General features: G+C 45.2%; 4 protein-coding genes across 4 annotated transcripts; 2 read left to right on the top strand and 2 right to left on the bottom strand.

Annotated features, from left to right (window-relative positions):
- Positions 1-2,359: 2,359 nt before the first annotated feature.
- On the top strand, positions 2,360-4,146 carry GL218_08078 (uncharacterized protein; the record flags this gene model as incomplete). The annotated part of the gene is made up of 5 exons (XM_033584867.1): positions 2,360-2,459; positions 2,522-2,581; positions 2,798-2,860; positions 2,967-3,194; positions 3,422-4,146. The coding sequence occupies 5 exons, from the start codon at positions 2,360-2,362 to the stop codon at positions 4,144-4,146; spliced, it is 1,176 nt and encodes a 391-aa protein (XP_033440895.1).
- Positions 4,147-7,180: 3,034 nt separating this feature from the next.
- GL218_08077 (uncharacterized protein) lies at positions 7,181-8,077 on the bottom strand (the record flags this gene model as incomplete). Its single annotated transcript, XM_033584866.1, has 2 exons — positions 7,181-7,680; positions 7,741-8,077. The coding sequence occupies 2 exons, from the start codon at positions 8,075-8,077 to the stop codon at positions 7,181-7,183; spliced, it is 837 nt and encodes a 278-aa protein (XP_033440901.1).
- Positions 8,078-13,433: 5,356 nt separating this feature from the next.
- GL218_08076 (Poly(A) RNA polymerase cid13) lies at positions 13,434-17,407 on the top strand (the record flags this gene model as incomplete). The annotated part of the gene is made up of 4 exons (XM_033584865.1): positions 13,434-14,442; positions 14,493-14,564; positions 14,619-14,837; positions 14,886-17,407. 4 exons carry the CDS (start codon positions 13,434-13,436, stop codon positions 17,405-17,407), a joined length of 3,822 nt encoding a protein of 1,273 aa, XP_033440969.1.
- A 1,400-nt stretch (positions 17,408-18,807) lies between these two features.
- On the bottom strand, positions 18,808-19,968 carry GL218_08075 (uncharacterized protein; the record flags this gene model as incomplete). Its single annotated transcript, XM_033584864.1, has 1 exon — positions 18,808-19,968. One exon carries the CDS (start codon positions 19,966-19,968, stop codon positions 18,808-18,810), a length of 1,161 nt encoding a protein of 386 aa, XP_033440899.1.
- Between the last annotated feature and the right edge of the window lie 474 nt (positions 19,969-20,442).

Below are 20,442 nucleotides of genomic sequence, written 5' to 3'. Positions count from 1 at the left end.
TAAATATCTCATTTTAAACAAAGCGAATTAGAAGCATACCTCTTATGTAAATAGATTAGGTATTATGTGTTTTACTGGGTATTGTATTGTATAACTATGTAAAGACCTAACATAGGTACCTAAGGTATCTGAGAACATTTGAAGGATGGTGGATTCAATCGATGTAAATATCTGCAGGGTGACGACTGTTAAAAGTATGGAGTTGGCAAGGTTAAACGTAAATGTAGATTTTGGTTCCCGCTGATTACTAGCAGGCACCACCCTGTAAACCCTGCTCTGGTAGTTAGATTTCTAGGGTTCCTTGAAAGGTTAGGTAGCGGATGCCCCTCAGCTTTGACCTTTTCTATTGTAGACTGTTCGGTTTTTTTTTTATATTTTCGAATTAATGGCTTCTTCCTAAAGCGAGGACTGTCGCACCATTGACTGTAAAATTCAAATGGAATTTTTATATTACTGTTTTGTTATTCTCATTTTATTGATGTACAGATATTTAATATCTATCTTTAATATTATAGACTTGTTTCCGTTCTCTATTAATGACACATAACCCGTAAGAGGTTCATGTGTTTAATTAAGTCTGTCAATACTAGACGTGACATAGGATCAATTCCGCAATGGCTTACAGCCGCGAATATACAAGCACAGAGATTGGATCTTAAATTTTCACCGTCTCATTCTCAAAGTCTTGGAGAAAAGGGGGGGAGGGGATAATAAGTTCCTTATGGGGATCAAACCATCCATGACAGCTGTCACCTGTGTAAAGTGTGTGTATAATAGAATGCATGTACCTAATGAGGTATGTAAGTATGTACATAAAGTACTAGAACTCTCATCAAATAGAAGGGACGATGAAGGATGTATGGAGGTATGTAAGTATGTAGGTACATAACATAATACCACTTACAAAAGAGCACTCTGGCAATATGTATCTGGCAATGTATGTTCAAGATTTCTTTGAACCACTAGGCCTATTACGGCCTCATTCCCTTCCCCACATGTATTTTGTCCTACCATCTCAGTCAACGTTGCCTCTTCAGTAATGGTCCCCTGGTAGTAAAATTTCCCTACAAGGAAGAGGATGATAATCCACCCTACAGAAGAAAGAAAAAAACGTCTCGAAAAATCCGCAGGACCAACTATGATTAACCAGTAAGATACTACCTAATCTGTGCCCCATTAAAAATTATCACCATCGTCTGGTCCACCATTGCGCATGGAAGTTTACAAACGTTGTAAATAATACTGGAGAGTCTAACAAGGACCACACCAAAGACCACACCAACGGGATGCTAGGTAAAGTTCTTACCTGCCTATGTAATGTATGTACGTCTCGAGATACATATAGGGATGTATGTAGGTACCTACTTAGATCTCGTACTTATAAGGTACTCGCTAACCCAGTAGCTCAGTAAATAATTTATAAGGAAGGAGGTAACATCACCGTACTAGATAAGTACAGTACACGGAGTACGGGAAGTACCTCTCTTAACCCCCCCAATTCCCCATTCTGACCCGGTCTGGTTGATCAACTACAACTTGTCCCCCCTCCGATAATTTCTCTTATTAGGTACCTACTCTCCTATTAATTACTTGAAGGTAGCCATCTCCCGTTACCGTTGCCGCCTCCCTTTTCTTAATCCACGTCTCGTCTTCTGTCGCGTGTGTGCAGCGCAATTGTGTGGTGCAGTCTTTTTTCTTTTTTCAACCTCATTTTCTTATCTTGTTCCTCATAGAACCTGGCGAATATCCCTTCGCTAAGCTTACCGGGTGTCGCCTTGTCGCCTAAAGAAATAATATTTGGGCTAAAGATTTCTGGTAAGTTGCGAAACGAGAGACATTTTTATTGCATATGATTTTTGTCAATTTTCTCGACTTTTTTTTTTCCGCCCCCTCTCGCGCGACCACTACCGAACTCTTTGCGTTTACGCGCTTGGAGGGGAATAAAGAGACAGCGACATTAGTACCCGAGGCGGGAGACTTTTTAAAGTTTTTTTTTTTGTCGGCTGCTGTCAATACCGACCTTGATCCCTACATCAGTTGGATTCAGAATAATAAATTCATGAAGAAGAAAATACCCACCAACAAGGAAATACGGAAACCACTCATGCCTATGATTATTCTTTCCTACCTTAGCCATCAGACATCGATTTATTTAGCACAATATACTTGATGTTATTTATTATCCGTGCCGTTGATTGTCAAACTACCAAATAGTCATGGCAAAGCTAATCCTAAATATATAGGAGAATCAATAGTCCCTTACGTCAAAGGCATTGTCGACTATCCACCTGAATTTCGATAATCTACCTAATCAAGATTTCAACCATCGACATCAAGTCAATCTCAAAAAGTGGACATAATGTCGCAGCAATACTACGGAGATTCTCAATGGGCCGGCGCCGGTCCATCCCAAACGACTTGGGATCACCAGACTCCTCCGCCGCCACCGGCGCGATCTGGTAAGTCTCAAGATAGATTATAGTGATTATCTAGGTCATATTGGTTAACGCGATTATATCAGGTGCCAGCTCTGCCATTCCACGCGAAGTCGAGTCGATCGCATTTGCCTATCAATTTGAGGGTACGTAAAAAAGAAAGAAAGAAAAATGAAGAAGAAAATGGAATGTAGACGGAATAAGAAGCGCACGTATCAAGACATTTCGCATAGTCGAAGTCTTCGTCGAAATATTCGTCGTTGATATCGGTCTAAGCAAATCATACACGCGTGATAATTCCTTCTTATCTTCTGCGATTATTCCTATAATTACATTTTTATACTGACAAAATTGGTTTGCAGAGGTTGAGCGAGCTGTCGATAATCTGGTTAAGAGCGGGAAGTTGTACGGCCCGCCAGGGCGACGTGAGTTTACCCCGATGATGGCTCTAAAACGAAACAAGGCACACTGAATGTGTCACGGAGATTGGGTGGGAGTTCGTCTGGGAAATTGGTACTAATTGCCATGTAGATGGACGGGCTGCGTCTGGTCATGGCCCGCGGCCGCATTCCGTGGAGTTTGGCGACCCGCGAGCCGGCCACCCTGGTCCGAACCTGCAGAATTTCTATGCCGCGCAACGACACCAGCCTTCGCGCGGTTCCAACGAGGCGGAACAAATGATGCAGGCCAAGCGGAGGATGGCGGCTCAACGGGAGCGAGAGCTTCGCAACTATCATCAAGAGCAGCAATTTAACCGAAGTAGGCCGCCCTCTTCTGTATAGCACAAAATTTGCATCGCAAATTAAGAAAAGAAAATTCTTTCGGGAGGGGTCAATCTGTTCCCTATTTTCCCTGACTTCACACGCGATGTTTCTACTATGTCTTGAATCCATGTAAACCCTGTTTCGATATGTTACCATGAGTCCTCGGATCACTGCACATCTGACATACCCTTGCGAAGAGACGCTAACTCCCCGTCTTTACAGATGTTCTTTCTGATGTTTCTTATAACAGCAAGCCTGATCGCGCTCTAAGCCCTGGCAGCATGTCCGAAGACGAACGTCGTGATTTGATCGCACGCCAGCGTAGTGCCCTTTTCGGCGGCGAGGGTAGCTATCCCGATGAATCTAGCGTGACTCGATCTGGAGTACCTGGCTTGCCCACTGCAACCTCCGGTCACCGTGGCCCTTCCCCCTTAGCTTACGACTACGGACGACAGGGTATTCCCAACGCCTCCGAAAGCGCATCGCAGCCTAATGAGACGCAGGGTCTCTCCCGTGCTAACAGCAATGCCAGCCCCCAGTCGAACCCGCCGGCTAATATGGGTATCTTCGATAGCGCTGTCGGCCAGCAAGCTAACCGCACCAGCAACTCATCCCCAACTGGTGGATCCCCGCCTCGGGCTGGAGGAATCTCTAAGCCGGGTCAGAGCGGGAACGCGGTAGCCCCTATCGGCACTCGTCCGTCGGCGGCTTCTCAGGCTACTAATCCGGCCTTAAACAAGCGCTCGACAACTCCTCTGCCGTCGCCGTTAAGCCACGGCTTCACTGCCTCGAGCAACGGAGACGACGTTAACCAAGGCGTCTCAACTACTTCTGCTCCTTCTAACCCGCCCAGTGCTGCAGCAGATGGATACAACGGATGGAGCAACCGCTCAGGTGTTTGGGGAAGCAAATCAAACTTGGGGGTTCAGGCTAGCGTTTGGGGTTAGGAAACAAAATGGTGTCATGAAGACCTAAGCGATGAGGTGCTAACCTGAGCATTCATGGCTAAAGATACCATCAAGGGTGAATGATTGAATTGGCACAAAATCGGTGTTCAGGTTGATTAGGCATGGGGTGAGGGATACGTATATCCAGCATCAGCATGGGTGTTCAGGCCTTTGACGACACGGAAACAAAGATTTGGTAAAACAGGGGCGGAAAACAATTTTTCGTTTTGGAGTTATCTGCGATTCTGCTTTTTCTACGACCTACGATACCTCCCATTTCTCGAGCCTTTCAATTAACAGGCATTGCGATACCTCTCTACAAGAACGAATATATAAGGCGGCTTGGTTCCTTATTTAGCACCTGCAAAGGTTAGGCTGGAAGGAAGCACCGAAAAAGAGCGGACCGGAAATTCTATGAAAATGACATGGCAAATGGTACAAGGTTAGGGACAAGGGCAGTGGCGGTTTGTGTTTGCGGTTGCGGTTGTGATATTTTCTTTTGGTCTTTGGTTGCGTGTCGGAATGGAATCCCCGGGTCGAAATATTTTTCCATTAATGCGATACTACAGAAAACAGTTGGAGGTCATATAGGCAGGACTCGGTGGTTTATTGAGGGCAATTCGGAGTTGCACTGGGTGGACCAGGGGGGCGCTGCCTGCCCTCCAACTGTTGTATTAATCTCAACAACCGAAGGGGTTTGGATGGATGAAAGGGCATCAACTACATCAGGGGTGTTTTTTGTCGGCGGCATGGCGGTGTTTTTCCTCTCGTTGAATTTTAAAATGGACCGGCTAATGGAAGATGGTTGCGCGTAGAGTTTGGCTTTTTTTTTTATCATCGCGTCTATTTCACGGTGCCTTACGTGTAAGCATTAGGGAGAGATACGTTACGTTATCGTGGTAGGAGGTAGGTGGTTGCGTCCGCATGAGGGAGTTTGGCACATCGATCGGGCATCACAATCTGGTAAAATGGACTGGCACATCTATGGCATTATACTGGGTTTCCAAGCTTCTAGGTTTTGAGTCATTTCCGTGATATGTACCTGCCTATGATTTACGTGTCGTGACCAGTCCAGTCCGTCCAGGACCTCGTTAGTTGATTTTGAAGTTAAGTGTGAGTTATAAAAATTTGTTGACGTATGTATTTAGTAGGCCTTTCCTATGAAGTTACCTTGACTACCTCCTTATATTTAAGTTAGTAAGTCTACGTATTAACGCTACTCTTCCTTTAATGAGATTAGACTACGGTACTATATGCGTGCCTCCTACTACGAACGGGTTAGTGATGTCTACGTGATAGACTAAGAATTAGTAGTAATATTAATTCACCCTGTTTCATAAGGTCACGAGGAAAGATATCAAAGATTGAGTTCAAACCTATTTGGATCATGGTATAATATTGCTTAGTTAGAGGATGGAGCAATATGAACGCTATAAGAATCACTGTACTATATGGATACTGGAGAAAGAGTAAACATTTGAGTTGCAAGTGATATATTACCTAGGTAAATATTTAAATATTAACTATCGAAGGTCTTGTTCGAGATTTCATAGAAAGGAATCTAGGATGCCGAAGCTGGATAAACTACTTGATGAAATGAATGTAACAAGTATGGTTAAGCTCGTTTATACGAGTTCTATGCGTGATGGGCTTAAGAGTCTAAAGGTGAATTGTATCTTTTCCTATTCCCTTTCCCATTTTCACTGGTATTATAAGCTTGCAGAGCCTTGGCTTTTCGTACTGGACTACTTACTACCCTCTCCTATATGTACCAGGTAATTTAATAGCTTGGGGAAATTGTTTCTGTGTAAGTATATGCGGATCATGTGCCTCTCCTTTCTTAGGTCTTTGAGGGCTTGAATTGGGAGTTGAAAGTCGTTTGACTGATAGGTCTAGTATGGGCAATCGTGACATCTTGCTTTTCATATATATATAAGCTTCTTCGTACTCGAATGGCAAAGGTCATGCTTTATAACTAGGTGTGTACTTTCGTATGTCTTGGTAGTTGTATATATGTCTTAATATATGCGAGCGAAGACTCTGGCCTAGTTGACTGTCAGTATTTCCCTTCGAGAATAACTGGTTGTGGTCACTCCTTCTCACTACTTAGGTAAGAGCAGAGTGCTTATGAGATTGAGAGTCTTATATGAGTATTCTTATCGTACTCGTATTTAGTTTCATTTAGTTACCTGGGTGATAAAAGCCACCTAATGTAAGCTGTAGGTAATACGGCGTGGATGGCTTCGTTTTATAAAATAATTCATTTTTTCCCTTTAGCTAATACATTGCCTTTCCACTAGCGCCTTCAGCATCATTTTAAAGATCATCTAGTTTATACACTTGACATCTAGTAACGCCATTTAAAATGCTAATTGCTGTACTATGATAGGTAGATAGAAGTGAGTTGATCCAGTAGTTGTTGTTGTTCCTATATATAATTCAAGTCTTATAAATATCATATCGTATCTATTCAAGTACGAGGTTACGAGGTTACTGGTGCGGGTATGTTGTCGGAGATAGTATAGTTAGTCATATCCCAAGCTTGACTCTTAGCAAACAAGGATCGCTTGGTAGGTTTAAACTTGAAAAAAAAAAAAAAAAACCACCAAAAAGTCTCGTATTGTAATAGTCCGCGCTTAACTTAGTTTAGAGATGCCTTATGTTTATAGAGAAGGTTAAATGATTTAGCCATACATCGTATGTAAATATATATCTTCATGAATTCTTTCTTGGGAACGTGGTTTTCAGTCTAGCCTTCAACATGGGACTCGTAATTCCCATGATACGAAGGGGAGTAATCCTTGAGTTATGGAGCTACCTGGTCATAGCTTTAACTTAGCGAGATATCGTCAATTGTACCCTGGGGTTATAGGCTGTGTTGCTCACCGCCTACACATATGCCCACCCCATGGGCCTAGGATTAGGAGACTTCATACCCCTTAAATTCATGTCATTTTACGTCTCATCAATACTGGTAGTACAAGCTATTATATTCATTTCGTTCATTCATGCGTTCATTATACTTCAGCATATCCTAGTCGGCCGGTTGGATCCCAATCGCCGTTGCTGCGGCACTTAGATCCATCATATCGTCCGCGCGGAGTGCTTTCGTAGCCCATATTACCACTCCGTGCCCGTCGATAGCAAACAAACCAGACTGCTGCCATTTATTCCCCATGACTGTTGACGGCCCCTCGCCTTCATCGGCTGACTCGGTGTTAGGAGCGCCTTGCTTGAAGCTGCTCGTTCGCTGAACAGAATTGGCTACCTTTATGCCCAGCCAACCCTTTTCCTTCCAGCCCTGTATTTGCGTAGTGGGGTTGAACATGTACCATATACTTCCCAGCCCTAACCCCCACGCGGCGTAGATGGCGCGGTCTTCGTCGATGACTACTTCGACGTTCCACGCGCCGCCCAGTATGTCAAGCCACTTGCGCGTTGCATCTCGTGAAGAATGTGACACGGCTATGCATCTCAGTCTGCCTTGGTTTTTTATGGCGAGCTCTCTGAGAGCTAAGAAGGACTTTTGCGCAACTGTGATTTTAATCTAGTTAGTATTAAGCGCGTGTGTGACAGTTAGGGGGCGAGCCATACAGGCACATCCTACGCAGCGGAGAAAGAGAACAATGGCTGGCTTTCCGCCACCGAAGGAAAGTTGGCGATCTCTGTCAATGGGAGCTAGGTCACCCGGTTTAGGACACTCAGCGACGGGAACCGGCGGAGGAACCGGCGATAACCAGGCTTGCGCAGTAAGGGGAAGTTTTTTTGTACTCATCCAGGCCGGCCAGCCTGAATTAGACCCTTCCAAGTCATCGAGACCTGGAACGGAACCGTCGTTGGATTTGCTGGATTTGGACGAAGAGAAGTCTAGAGCGTCGCTCGACAGCCCAACCTTCTTCATCGCCAACTTCGTAGTCAAGCTTGTAAACATCTTGAACTCCCACGATTTGCGCTAGAAGAATAGAGTAAATGAAATCAATGCAATAGTAAATGGGTTAGGTAGATAATAGGATTACAATAGCTATATAGTGTAGATCTTATGAGAAACGAGAAGAATAAACAAATAACTATCTATTAAAGAATAGCTAGTTATTAACGTTAGTTAGAAAGAAAACAAAAACGTCAAACGAAAGAAGCGTCCCCGGCGCCAGGACACAAGGCTGAAGGAACTCCTTGATACAGGGACCGTCTCAACCATTCCTAGTTATTTGAGGCTAGTCTGAAGATTAAACCCCTGGCTGGACCCCTTGAATTTCACGAGGCTGATGCCAAGCATTGCGTCGAAGGCTTGTGAATTTAAACTAATCGGGATTAGTAGCAATTCAATTGTCGTAGCAGATACGCGGGGTTGGCCAAGAACTTGAGACGATCCTGGCAGCCCTGGTTATTGAATTCCCTCCGTCCTATGCATACACGTGTAGAAGGGGACGGGTAAATCTTCTATCGTGTACGGCGCTTTGGTGCTCTCAGCCCCCCCTGAACAACTGGCCTTTAAATGGAGACCAAACCTGCACGTCGTAACCTTGGAATATTGGTGGTTTCAAGTTAAGACATGAAAGCCCTTTACAGGAACTCGAGGGTATTCCTTTGTCGACAACATATTCGCCTTGTGAGTTAATTTCGTTAGCGGAAGAGGAATTGCGATAAGTCCCTCGGAGCTCTAATTCCGCAGCAGCAATATTTCGAACGTCGACAGTACTATCTGCACCTGATTATTCCGATTATTGCTGTGTCTACGATCATTCGATGGTGATTATATGAGGGTAGCTTCCCAGTGACAAATTATTCATCGTAAGACCTGAGCTTCAGCACAGAATATCCAGGCCTCCAAGTCTAGAACGCTTAGTTATCGTCCCGGCTAGATGTCGGTAGTATCGAGGAAATTGTACTTTGAATTCTTCCATATCTATGTTGCCAAAAGGAGAAAACATGAGTTGGTCCGGTGGATCAAGGTAGACAGGTTAAGTGCACCTTATTGTCATAATAGGAAAGTAGACGGGATAGCCGGCTGAGGTGTAACCAAGAGAACCCCAACTAAGCTATTGAAAATCGATGTCAGCGCTGGTTCATTGCTTGCTTACCTAGGTAGGTTAACTATCCTAATAGTATATCTACCTAAGTACCTACATATATGTAGGTAAATCTCAGTCGTCTTAAGGAATTGGGGGTAGCACTTATTTATTACAATGTAAGCTACTCGGATAAGTTCCGCTATTATTTTTCTTAGTGATGACGCCAAATCGCAGAACAAGTCGAAGTGCGGGCGAGGAATCTACTCGTCCTCTTCTTCGATGTTAGCTTATGATGGCAATATCTAATGAGACCTACTTGTCCGAATAAATTATGTCAGATTCGCTGACTGGTGAGGCGTAGTACAGAAACAGCTATTCTAACTTTAGGCCAGCCTATCTAGTTTAGAAAATGAAATACTTAGTCCGTCAAGATTTCGAAGCATTTACCAACAAGTTGGATTTTTGGTTAGTATGTATCTAGATACATATGTTAGGTACACATAGATACCTAGATAGATGGGGAGATCAGCCAAGAGGATCTAGGCCGATATCAATACATAGATAGGAATTAGTGCATGACGTCAAAAAGAATAACCACTTACATTTATGTGTGTAGGTATGTATATAGAGAAGTTTGTAGCACGAAAGTGTAGAACTTCGGATACTTCCCAAAATGCAATAAATCTCATCTGGACATGCTCGTCTGGCCATGCTCAGCTTTTCGTAGCTGGTTCAGTCCGTCATTTCTTTCAAAGTGTCCTAAATAGGCGAAGACAAGGATGCGTGGCTCACAGGTTGCAGGTGACAGGCTGACGAGGTCGGCTACATCACTTGTACTCTGCGTAGTGTACTACCATCCATGATCATTCATATTGTCATATCCACGGTATGTCTCTAAGGACTTTAAAGGGCTCTTTATCTGTCTTTTTAGTTGGTCCTATGACAATTGTACTTGTACATCTTTTCTCAGCCATTTGACATCTGGTGATTTATAACTTACAAGTTGTACTATTAAGAGAACTTCACAAGTTCATGAGCCTCATGACGGACGACTTGACTAACATTAGTTAGTTGTTGCGAATCAGCAAGGAATTCAATGTAGTCTGGCGGTTTAGTGACTGATCGACAGGGACATGGGCTATTCCATGTGCTTGGTTCGGATTTCGACTAAAGAACGTCTCGGTCAGATTGGAGATCTCACCGGACACTTGGGTTGGATTCAAACGTCATTCATTGAAATACTGTACCTAACCTAAGAGTAAAAAGAAAGTCGGCCTTACGCTTGAAGAATTACACATGTTATGTTACACATCGGCCGATATGAAGGTGGCGAAGGTAGATTTCAGGGACTTGACTACTTGAGATCTTATTGCAGTACGCAGGTAGACTTATTAAATAATTAGGTTCGTATGGGGCCAATTATAGGAGACTCAGCTGCCTACATCTACGTACATTACATATGTATGTATAGTAGTTTTTTTTTGTAGGATGTAGATGATGTTGTATCATGTTAGAAAGCAGCGAAAAGGATTGGATGCCACCAATATATGCATCTAGGAAATCACTGGAGGAAATAAATCATTCGATATAAAATGCACAATGCAAACAAACGTGAACCAGGCTAAGAAATTAATAAGAACATTTGAACTCATTAATAAATTAATAAAACTCTTGCCAATTTAGGTCCGGTAAAAGAAAATAAGGAAATAATAAGAAAGAACATGAAATGAATACCTTAGGTACCTAAGGTAACTCCTAGCCCACCTACTAATTGTAAATACCTCTTTCCACATCTAGTCTAAAATGTATAGATTGCATTACCTCATATCAACATTTAGTCAATACATATCGTATCGGACATGTAGGTACATGCATTATGTACCTCTTTACATACCTACATGTATGTCACCGTAGCCCGTATTGGGAGTTATAATAGCCTAGGTCGGACGATGCGAAGAGTTCGGTAGTAGCCTACCCCCTACTTTAGTACCTAGGATGTAGTTACATATGGCCTTCAATTCGCGGATACGAGTCGCAGTCATAGCTTTAACATACATATACTTATATCATTTTATTTGGTTGGCTACGAAAAGGTAGGTTGACACTGCCTATGTACTATATATGTAGGTCCAGGTGGTTAATTAGTTAATTGATCTATGTTTATCATTCTAGCATTTTTTAAAAGTTCGTATCATGAGGTCCGTAATATACAGGTATCTTCAACGCCGTTGTGGTCCCCTTAAACCCCGAACACCCTGTTGACCCCCTTTCTCCATGTTGGCAGGTTGGTACATTGTCTCTGTTGTTTAAGTACTTGCAATACTTGCCACATGCTATTAGAAAAGGCATGTACCACCTCCTAATGTAACGCAGGGTACAGGTATGTAGGTACCTACATATGTACAAGAGGTTAAAGCCCGTGCTTCTTAGGTAGCGTGCTCTTGTAAGTACTTATAGGTAGGTACCTAAGGTACATGTATGACCTGTATGACCACTAAAACTCAGAGCACGCGCCACGCTCCGCACGCTAGCCCCCTCATAGTTCGGACCAGTAAGACTTACGCTTACCCATTATGTACCTAAGGTAGGTACTGCCATACCAGCCCCCAGCGAAAAATAAAGGCCCAGTCTTGGCATTCTCCCTCCAAAACAATACCATATAATATATTCAAAATAAGCATGAAAAAAAGGATTGAAAAAAGGGAAAAAATTATATATTAGCTCGTTAGCCTTTATTATCATTATAGGTAATTTTTATAATCTTACTACCTTAAAAATGGTGGAATTATATATGCGTAAATGCCGATTCTTTAAGAAGGGCTAAATGCCAAGACTGGGCCTTTATTTTTCGCTACTGACTGCATACATACTGCCATACCTCCGTATTACGCACAGGCGAGGGAGAACAGTAAAGACAAGACCTTAGTGGGCAAAGGAGGCAGGTACCAGGAACTTCAGACAGGGGAAGCAGGCTCTGGGACGACCCGCCTTATACCCTCCGATAAACCCATTCTATCATTACTTCCAGGGCTGTTCCGAACTTCTAGCTGGTAAATGCATACATACTAGCGTACGGGCCATCGCACATTGTTAGGTACATACAATTGCACATTACAGGTATTGATGTACCTACAGTACCTACCGTTACCTACGCTACCTACATGTAGACAGCTAGAGAGTGGAAAGAGACAAGCAAGCACTGCATCTGCAATGCACTTTCGCTTCATCACCCTTCAGCCAAATGTCAACTTGACCTTACCTACACCTAACAATTGAACCTAACTTAACCTAAAACCTCTACTGCCTACATCACGCCTACCTTAACCCATTGGATTGTTACCTCCTACTTACATACTGTTTACTTTTTTATTTTATTTTTTTCTTGCTTGGCTTCCGTGTTGGAAACCGCCTTCTGCCTTACCACTTACCTTGTTATTATCACCGCTTCTGTATCCTATCCTATCCTATCCTTATAGTTAGTCGATGCTTGTTACGACTTCTGTATCTACTCTACCCACCCTTCTTCTCCTTCCTCTCCCTCTCTTTCTCCCTCTCCGTCAAAGTGGAAGTGGAAGTGGAAGTGCAAAGCTATAACGGGTAGAGAACCGACAGCAATTACGGCAGTTAGGCGGTTAGACGGCTAGATCGTTTCTTCTCTTTTTATTCATCTTTTTTCTGGCGATACCCCCTTTATACCCACACGTCGACTCGTGTGCCTGTGTTGCATATTTCAATCGTTCCCTCAATTGAATCTTTTGTCCCTTTCTTCCCTTTGGCGCGTCTGGCCTCCCTAACCAATAGTAGATGCTCACCAGTTCATACGAGTGTGCTCGGCGATTGATCCCATCGATATTCCTCGAACGCTGAGAATCTTGTCCTCATGAACTTTCCGTCCTCTATTACGCCGCGGTGAAGACATTCCATAATCTTCTATATTCATAACGAATCCGGGCTCTTTCCGAACTCGAGCGCACAAAAGTGAGCTGTTGACGGAGAACTACCCAACTCGCTCCTTTTTTTTGGCCTCGCGTTGCCGATCCTCCGATTTCCCGTTATCATTGGCCCTTGCCGCTTTTATAGGTAGACAAACTACTCAAGTCGACAATTTACCTCCAGTCGTAAAGGCTTTGGTTCACGATCGTCAACTTGTCGCTACAGACGATAACAACGGACGGAAGATAGGTCACATTTGTCGTCAATAGTCGCGTGTCTAGCCACTCATTTGACTATCCCCAGCCAAGTTCCTTTCGGTTGTTTGTGCGGGGCCCATCTTTAATGGACGGCCGGCCTATAACGGCAGACTCGAAACATAATTACCCATCTCAACCTCTTTGGACCCGGTCGACTTCAAGTCCAGCCGTGCCGAGACTAAGTTCCTACTCTCCCACAAACCCGGATCCGATTCTTGCCTCTCAGTACTTGTCGACCCAGGTTGACTGGATTCCAATATTTTTCCCTCAGCAGTCGTCACTCTACCAGGCACAGCTTCTTCAATATAATAAGCTTATAGCACCAGGACGAGGTGGTGGTCTCCAAACCGCTCCCTTGCCTCCGTTGTTATCAGCTCAGAATATCCACGTCGGATCTAGATCTCGTTCCTCTTCCAAGGTGTCCAATAAGGATTCTCGCGCTAGGCAGAGTTCCCAGAATTGCCATGCTACTAGAGGCAATCATAACACCAGTAAAGCCGATCGCGCGCTTATAACAGGCAAGGACGCGCCGCCCAAGATGCCGCCTAAGAAATCAGATCTGGCTCAGCCCCTCTCTCTGAGGCCCAAGGCGTCTGTTTCTGCTTCGAATTTACCTGCGCATTCTAATTCCGTCCCCTCGACTCCTCAGCAGCATGCGCGCAAATTTTCCTTCGAGTCTAGAGATCACTCACCCAATGCCAACCAATCCCATTCCCCTCGATCCGCATATTCCGAGACCAATGGAGCCGTCCCCTCCTTGCGACCCTTGCCGCCGCGGCATGGCGGTTGCAAATACGAGACCGGGCTTAAACATTCCCGTCGGAGAATACCGTACAGCATAGGAACGGATTTGTTGGAGAGAATGGATTTGCAAACTATAAAGAGCAAACTATCTGAAGATGATGAACGAAAGCTCACCACAGATATGCGTGAGCTTTATGACCGGTTACAACCAACAGAAAAAGTTGAGATAAAGAGGCGTATGTTAGTACAGAAGCTAGAGAAGCTCCTTAACGATTCCTGGCCGGGACACGACATTCGTGTGCATTTATTTGGCTCGTCTGGAAACCTGTTATGCTCGGATGATTCTGATGGTTCGTAATTTGTAACCTAATAAGTGTTTGCGCAACTGACCGTTTGCTAGTGGATATATGCATAGTGACTCCATGGAAGGAGCTTGAGGGTGTCTGCATGTTAGCAGAATTACTAGCGAAACGTGAGTGTTAGTGCTCTGTGATTTTATGATCTTTTTGCTAATGTGTTTTCTTAGATGGGATGGAGAGGGTTGTTTGTGTATCTTCAGCCAAGGTCCCGATCGTTAAGATATGGGATCCCGAGCTAGAATTATCCTGTGACATGAACGTCAACAATACCTTAGCATTGGAGAATACCCGCATGATCAAAACTTATGTCCAGCTCGACGACCGTGTACGACCTCTCGCTATGATTGTCAAGTACTGGACGCGGCGGCGAATTGTTAATGACGCTGGTATGTGTAATCTGGTATAATTTTATAATTTTCACTAACAGCCGGCAGCATTTGGTGGAACACTAAGCTCATATACGTGGATATGCATGATCATCGCATTTCTACAGCTGCGCCAACCTCCTGTTCTGCCTGCATTGCACCAGCGGGCACACCAGAAACTTCCCGGAAAGGTCGGCGATATAATTTCATTTTCCGATGACGTGGACAAACTGCGAGGATTTGGAAGCAAAAATAAATCTTCTCTAGGAGAGTTATTGTTTCAGTTCTTTCGATTTTATGCCCATGAATTCGACTATAGTACAGACGTGCTGTCTGTTCGACTGGGCAAGATTATCACCAAGAAGGAAAAGAAATGGCACTTTGCGTTAAACAACCAACTTTGTGTTGAAGAGCCGTTCAACATCAATCGAAACCTTGGTAACACGGCTGATGATACCGCATTTCGAGGTCTCCATACTGAGCTCCGTCGTGCTTTTGACCTAATCGCAGAAGGGAAGCTTGAAGAGTGTTGTATACAATATGAATACCCGAAAGAGGAAGAGAGAATATTTCAGAAACCGGCACAGGTATCTCGTCCCATATTAGTGCGGAGTGCTTCCCAGCAGCAATCCAACCGTGGGGGCCGTGGAGCGGGATTTCGGAACGGAAATCGACAGCAAGGTCAGCATCGAAATAATGGCAACAGCAATAGTAATAGTCGGCGAGCGTCGTCTAGTGTACCTTATGATAACAACGGGAGCCCTATGTTCATCCCGACTGCGTACCCGATTATGACGCATCAAGACGCTCTCATGTACATGCAACAACAGCCGACAGATTTGATGGCGCAGACGATCAACGCCTTGACATTACAGGAGAACAACCTTAGATTCCTCCAATATGCGCAGTCGCAGGCATTTAATATACAGCATAATCAGATGATGCAGGGTAATACCCCGCAAACGCAGTCTTCATCAGCGGAGCGTTCTAGGACGAACTCCTTCGATACACCTCCTTTGAGTGCGCCCCTCCGCCCGGAAATACGCCCCGAGATGTATTATTATCAGATGCAGATTCCGCACGCGTTCTACGCGCAGCAAGGTTTTCCTACGTACCCGTCATCACCCTCAACCGGGCACGCCGCTGAATTTCGACGGAGTTCCCACCGTTCAACAGCTGCTAGCGATACTAGTCAAACTGCTTCCGGAAGCGCCTTGAGGTCACAGTCACAACCGGCGTCGCGAACTGTTCCTGGTATGCCGACTGCTCAAGGCTTAGCCGGGACTGGTCAGATACCTAATGGGGTTACTAGTGTTCCTGCTCGCCATATCAACGGAGTCCCCATGCCTAGCTTCATTCCGGACGAGGGGCAGGATGTCGAACAGAGCAGATCAACGACGAACACTCCGCCAGAGGAAGAAAAAGGTCATAGCTATTACGCAGACCCATCTAGCCCACCTCGGCGAACGGGCGCTGCGACTAGTAGCGTACCTGCATTCGGCGACCTTGGTGCTCAATCTTCAACAGGTCAGAGCCGAGGCCGTTTGTCGTCCGATCAGCTGCCCCAGTCGATACTGGATAGAATCAAGCAAAATTCATCTCGTTCTCCTTCGCCGCTTGGTCAAAATAGAGTCTATGCTGCTAATAGAAACTCTGCTCCTCTTGCTTCTGGGCCGTTCCCTGCGGCTGCTGGATCGCAAATTCGTGAGACAACCCCTTTGGTTGTCAACGGCTCTATGTCAAAGCTTGCAAACGGCAGCTCGCCCCGACAGCCCTCGCAGAGTGAGATTGCACCCACCCTATATACCGGTTATGACAATCCACTTCACATTAACCAGCAGCTAGAGGTGGCTGGCCCCGTCGTTGGAACTCCATCAAGTCGTACCTCTACATCTCGGAAAACGAATTCACCATCGTCAGACCGACCGGTCGTTGTCAATGGTTCATCGAATGCCTGCGCCGCAATGACCACTCAGGTACCGCCGTCCCAATTTCCTCATGACTTAGCTACGAATCAAACAGGTAGTCACATCCATGCTATGAATATGCCTACTGTGCCCGTTGGATTTGACAACGCGGGCAACGCTTCTGGGTTCAGCGCGCATGCCTTGCAACGCTTCCCTATTCGTGCATCACCCAATGCACTCATTGCGCAACTTGACCTCGCGACAGAAAACCGTATGCAAGCGACTGAGCTCGCGCACCTTTCGCCAGTATATGAGACTAATAGTCCTTCCCCAAGTTTCACGCGAAGATTAGAGTTGCCTTTCGACCAGGCACCAGCAGTCCCAACTACTATGGCGTATAGTCAACCGGATTTCAAAGCTGAGCCGCCTAAAGCTAACCAAAAGCCCCCGGTCGAAACGTCACCCAGGGTCGATGGGCCGATGCCCCTGCATCCGAGAGTAAATGGCTTGTCGAGGGAAAACGGACATACGCGAGGCGTCAAAAGTGAGAGTGATAATGCTAGTACCGGATGGCAGAAGATGACTAGGGGAAGGAAGAAGGGCAATGATACAAAGGCAAGAAGCGAGGCGTACCCGCAGAGCGAGCAGTTGCCAAAGAACGATTCCGAGAGGAAAGGAGGCTGAGTCGTAAATCTTGACGGACTTTGGATATGGCCCAAATGACGAATTGACGGACATGTGTTGTCTCGGTGCGAATCTCGTATTTGAGATATCTGGCAGTATATTGGACATGGTTGGAGACCAGGTTATCTCCACATGGTTAACATCTCCAGTCGGTTTGTTCAGGGTCATGAGCTTCAGTCATCGGTCTACTCATCAAGGATGATTATACTCGTTTATACGCTAACAGCTTAAGATCATGTGGTATTTAAGTTGAAACGATGGATTCTCAGGAGCCGGCATTTCGCATCAGGCTGAGATGAGAGTTCGGATTGGATGTGTAGGGACCAAGGCCAGGGGGGTCATGATGGTTGTGTCATATGCATAATGCCGGGTTAGGTATGCTATATTTGGCTATCCTAGGAAGCATGATACATTTTCAAGGATACCAACGAAGGGCACGAAAGGGGGAAGCTCATCCGACTGGAGTTTAGTTATCGGACCTATTTCCTTACAATTTGTACATCGCGCCGGGGGGCCGGACAAAGGGACACTTGAGAGGAGTCATAGGGCATATATATTAGAGCATCATACGGTGTGCGGGGCGCCTCGATATCCACAGAAAAGATCACGGAAAGGCTAGGGCGGTAGGGTCAACTTCCACGGTCACAGTTCTACTAACCGAATCAAGTGATTTGGCTGGCAGCTGAGGAAGAGGGGAGGAGGGGAATTCTTTTTCTTATGTGTCCCAAGGGTAACGGAAGACAACTCAACGAAGACGGGCATACCCTCAGATAGACGGTAACGGAAGTAGGCATGACAAAAAGAATAAATAAAGACAAAAAGTATTAAAGTAGAGGTAGAGAAGCTAACATGGCGTGCTCGTGTGTCGTGTATGTATAAGCGATGATGTCTGGTGAACATGTGCTAAAGGATATTCTGCAGGCTCTTAGGCTTGGAGCTGGGCTGGTAGGTTGAGTTTGTATTTCTGGCATGTGCCTGTGGTACTAACTGGGTAGGTGTCCGGTATCGTCGGACGACATTTTCCTCCGCAACGTTATGTCGTGGGACCTAAGTTAAAGGAGATATGTGCTCGGGGATATGTGACGCCAGATCTCGGGACAGCGCGTAAACTTTGTACGCCGATATGATATATTTGAGATTTATGATATGTACATTCTGCTTGGGCTAACTTATGGGGTAGGTATATCTTGCTGGATATATTTCCATCGTCTTCAGAGGTCTATTGTTACTTGGCAAGGTGTGCTTCTGTTGTTAGCTAATATATACGATCACATCGGTCGGTTACACGGCATCTTAGGGAAAGGGGATGATGGATGGCTATGTCTTAGGTACTTATCCTTTTTCTATGCGGGAGAGCACATATAGTATCATTATCGCTTACCCAATCTTCGTATAAAATCTCAACTCCGCGATAAATATCCGGCTGCACACATTCGAAGCTCTCCGAAGAGGTCAGGGTACTCGTAAATATTATAAAGGTCCACCTTGGTAGCCACGGGCTCTTCCATATGCTCAATCTTTTCCCTCCATTCCCTGATCTTGGGCTTCCACCGCTCTGCAATTTCTGTCCCTTCCTGGATCATCCCCAGGCCTTCTAGCCCCTGGCACTGCATCACGTTTTCTAGCATGAGCTGTCTCCAGCTGCTGGTAGCAATGTTCGAGCCCCTGATGTTGTCAGCGAATTCTGGTCCCGCCCCCGCCGCCTCCCTAGCTTTTATCCAGTGTGGCCGCCAGCGAGTACTATTCATAAGCCATATGAGGCCTATAGTGTGATTGAAATTGGACCGGGATTCTTTGTTTCCTTGTTCATAGGGACCCCCAGGTTGGTTAGTAATATCTCGGCGTGGGTCATATGATCCAACTCGTCTCTCCAGATCATCAACATGTTCAAACCATTCGATCATATTATCGGGCAGGCAGTATTTGATATACTCGATCCTAGTGTCGACCTTGAGTCTCCGCCGGGGCGAGGAGCCGGTCTCAGAGCCAAAGAAGGGCTCAAAATCTGGCCCGAATAGCTCGCCGTAGATGGCTAGGTTGAAGACCGTCTCGTTGACGTCGGCGTTGATAGTATACGCGTCGTCAACGCCACCATTCCAGAAATTCGGGGTCGCGTACCACTGCTCTCCGATACACTTGTCGACGAGGTCGGAAACGGGGTTGATAACGGAGAAACGCAAGGCGTGAAGCTCGCGGATACGAGCTATGGTTAGGCCGCAGTGACGCAAGGCCAAGTCCATGAGGTGGTCAGCGCCGCGCGGCATGCCGGCAGCTAACTCGGTCTCGTTCTCATCGCACTTACGAGCCCAGTTGCCGAGCTCGCGGGCCGTAGCACAGATCAGGAAGAATGGGTCAGGCCGGAAGAATACGCGGCTGGAGGCGTGGGCAAGGTGTAGGATAACGTTGGGTGATGCGGCATTCGTACATATCCTCAGTGTACGACATGTTGAAGATAAGTTTACGTAGTCTTCGATGTTGTGTAAGAACTCGGGGAGCATGACAAGGATATCAGTTGGGAGATCTAGCAGCCCTAGGGAGGTGCTAGGTATGGTTGAAGCCATGGTGTTGGTATTTAGGTAAGTTATTAAGTATGACTTAGTATAGTTCTAGTTCTGTTTCCTTATTTTAACTAGCCCTAAGGTACCTAGTTGAAGATTGGAAAAGAATATTGACTTGGCTGACTTGTAGTCAGTTGATGGATATCATGTATGAGGTAGGTTAGGTACATAACATAATAAATAAATAATTGACTAATACATTGTATTAGATACCTAACATAGTGTTACACAGCCACCGGGAGTGACTAATAAGGCGAAGCAGGAGGTGACACATTAACTTATTACAGTTGTTAGTTTGTTACTCAATTGTCTTCTTTCATCTTATTTGCATTGAACTCTCGATACAGGTACCTACCTACATACCTACCTCCTAATATATCAACTGTATAACACTGGGATATAGGAAATGTAAGTATTAAACCGATCATTTATTCGAATGCGCGCTCGATAGTTCTCACCAATTCTCAGTATCGTGCT

This window comes from Daldinia childiae (assembly GCF_008694065.1).
Source record: "Daldinia childiae strain JS-1345 chromosome Unknown Scaffold11, whole genome shotgun sequence".
Taxonomy (NCBI): Eukaryota; Fungi; Ascomycota; class Sordariomycetes; order Xylariales; family Hypoxylaceae; genus Daldinia; species Daldinia childiae.
This window is presented reverse-complemented; position numbering and strand designations above follow the sequence as displayed.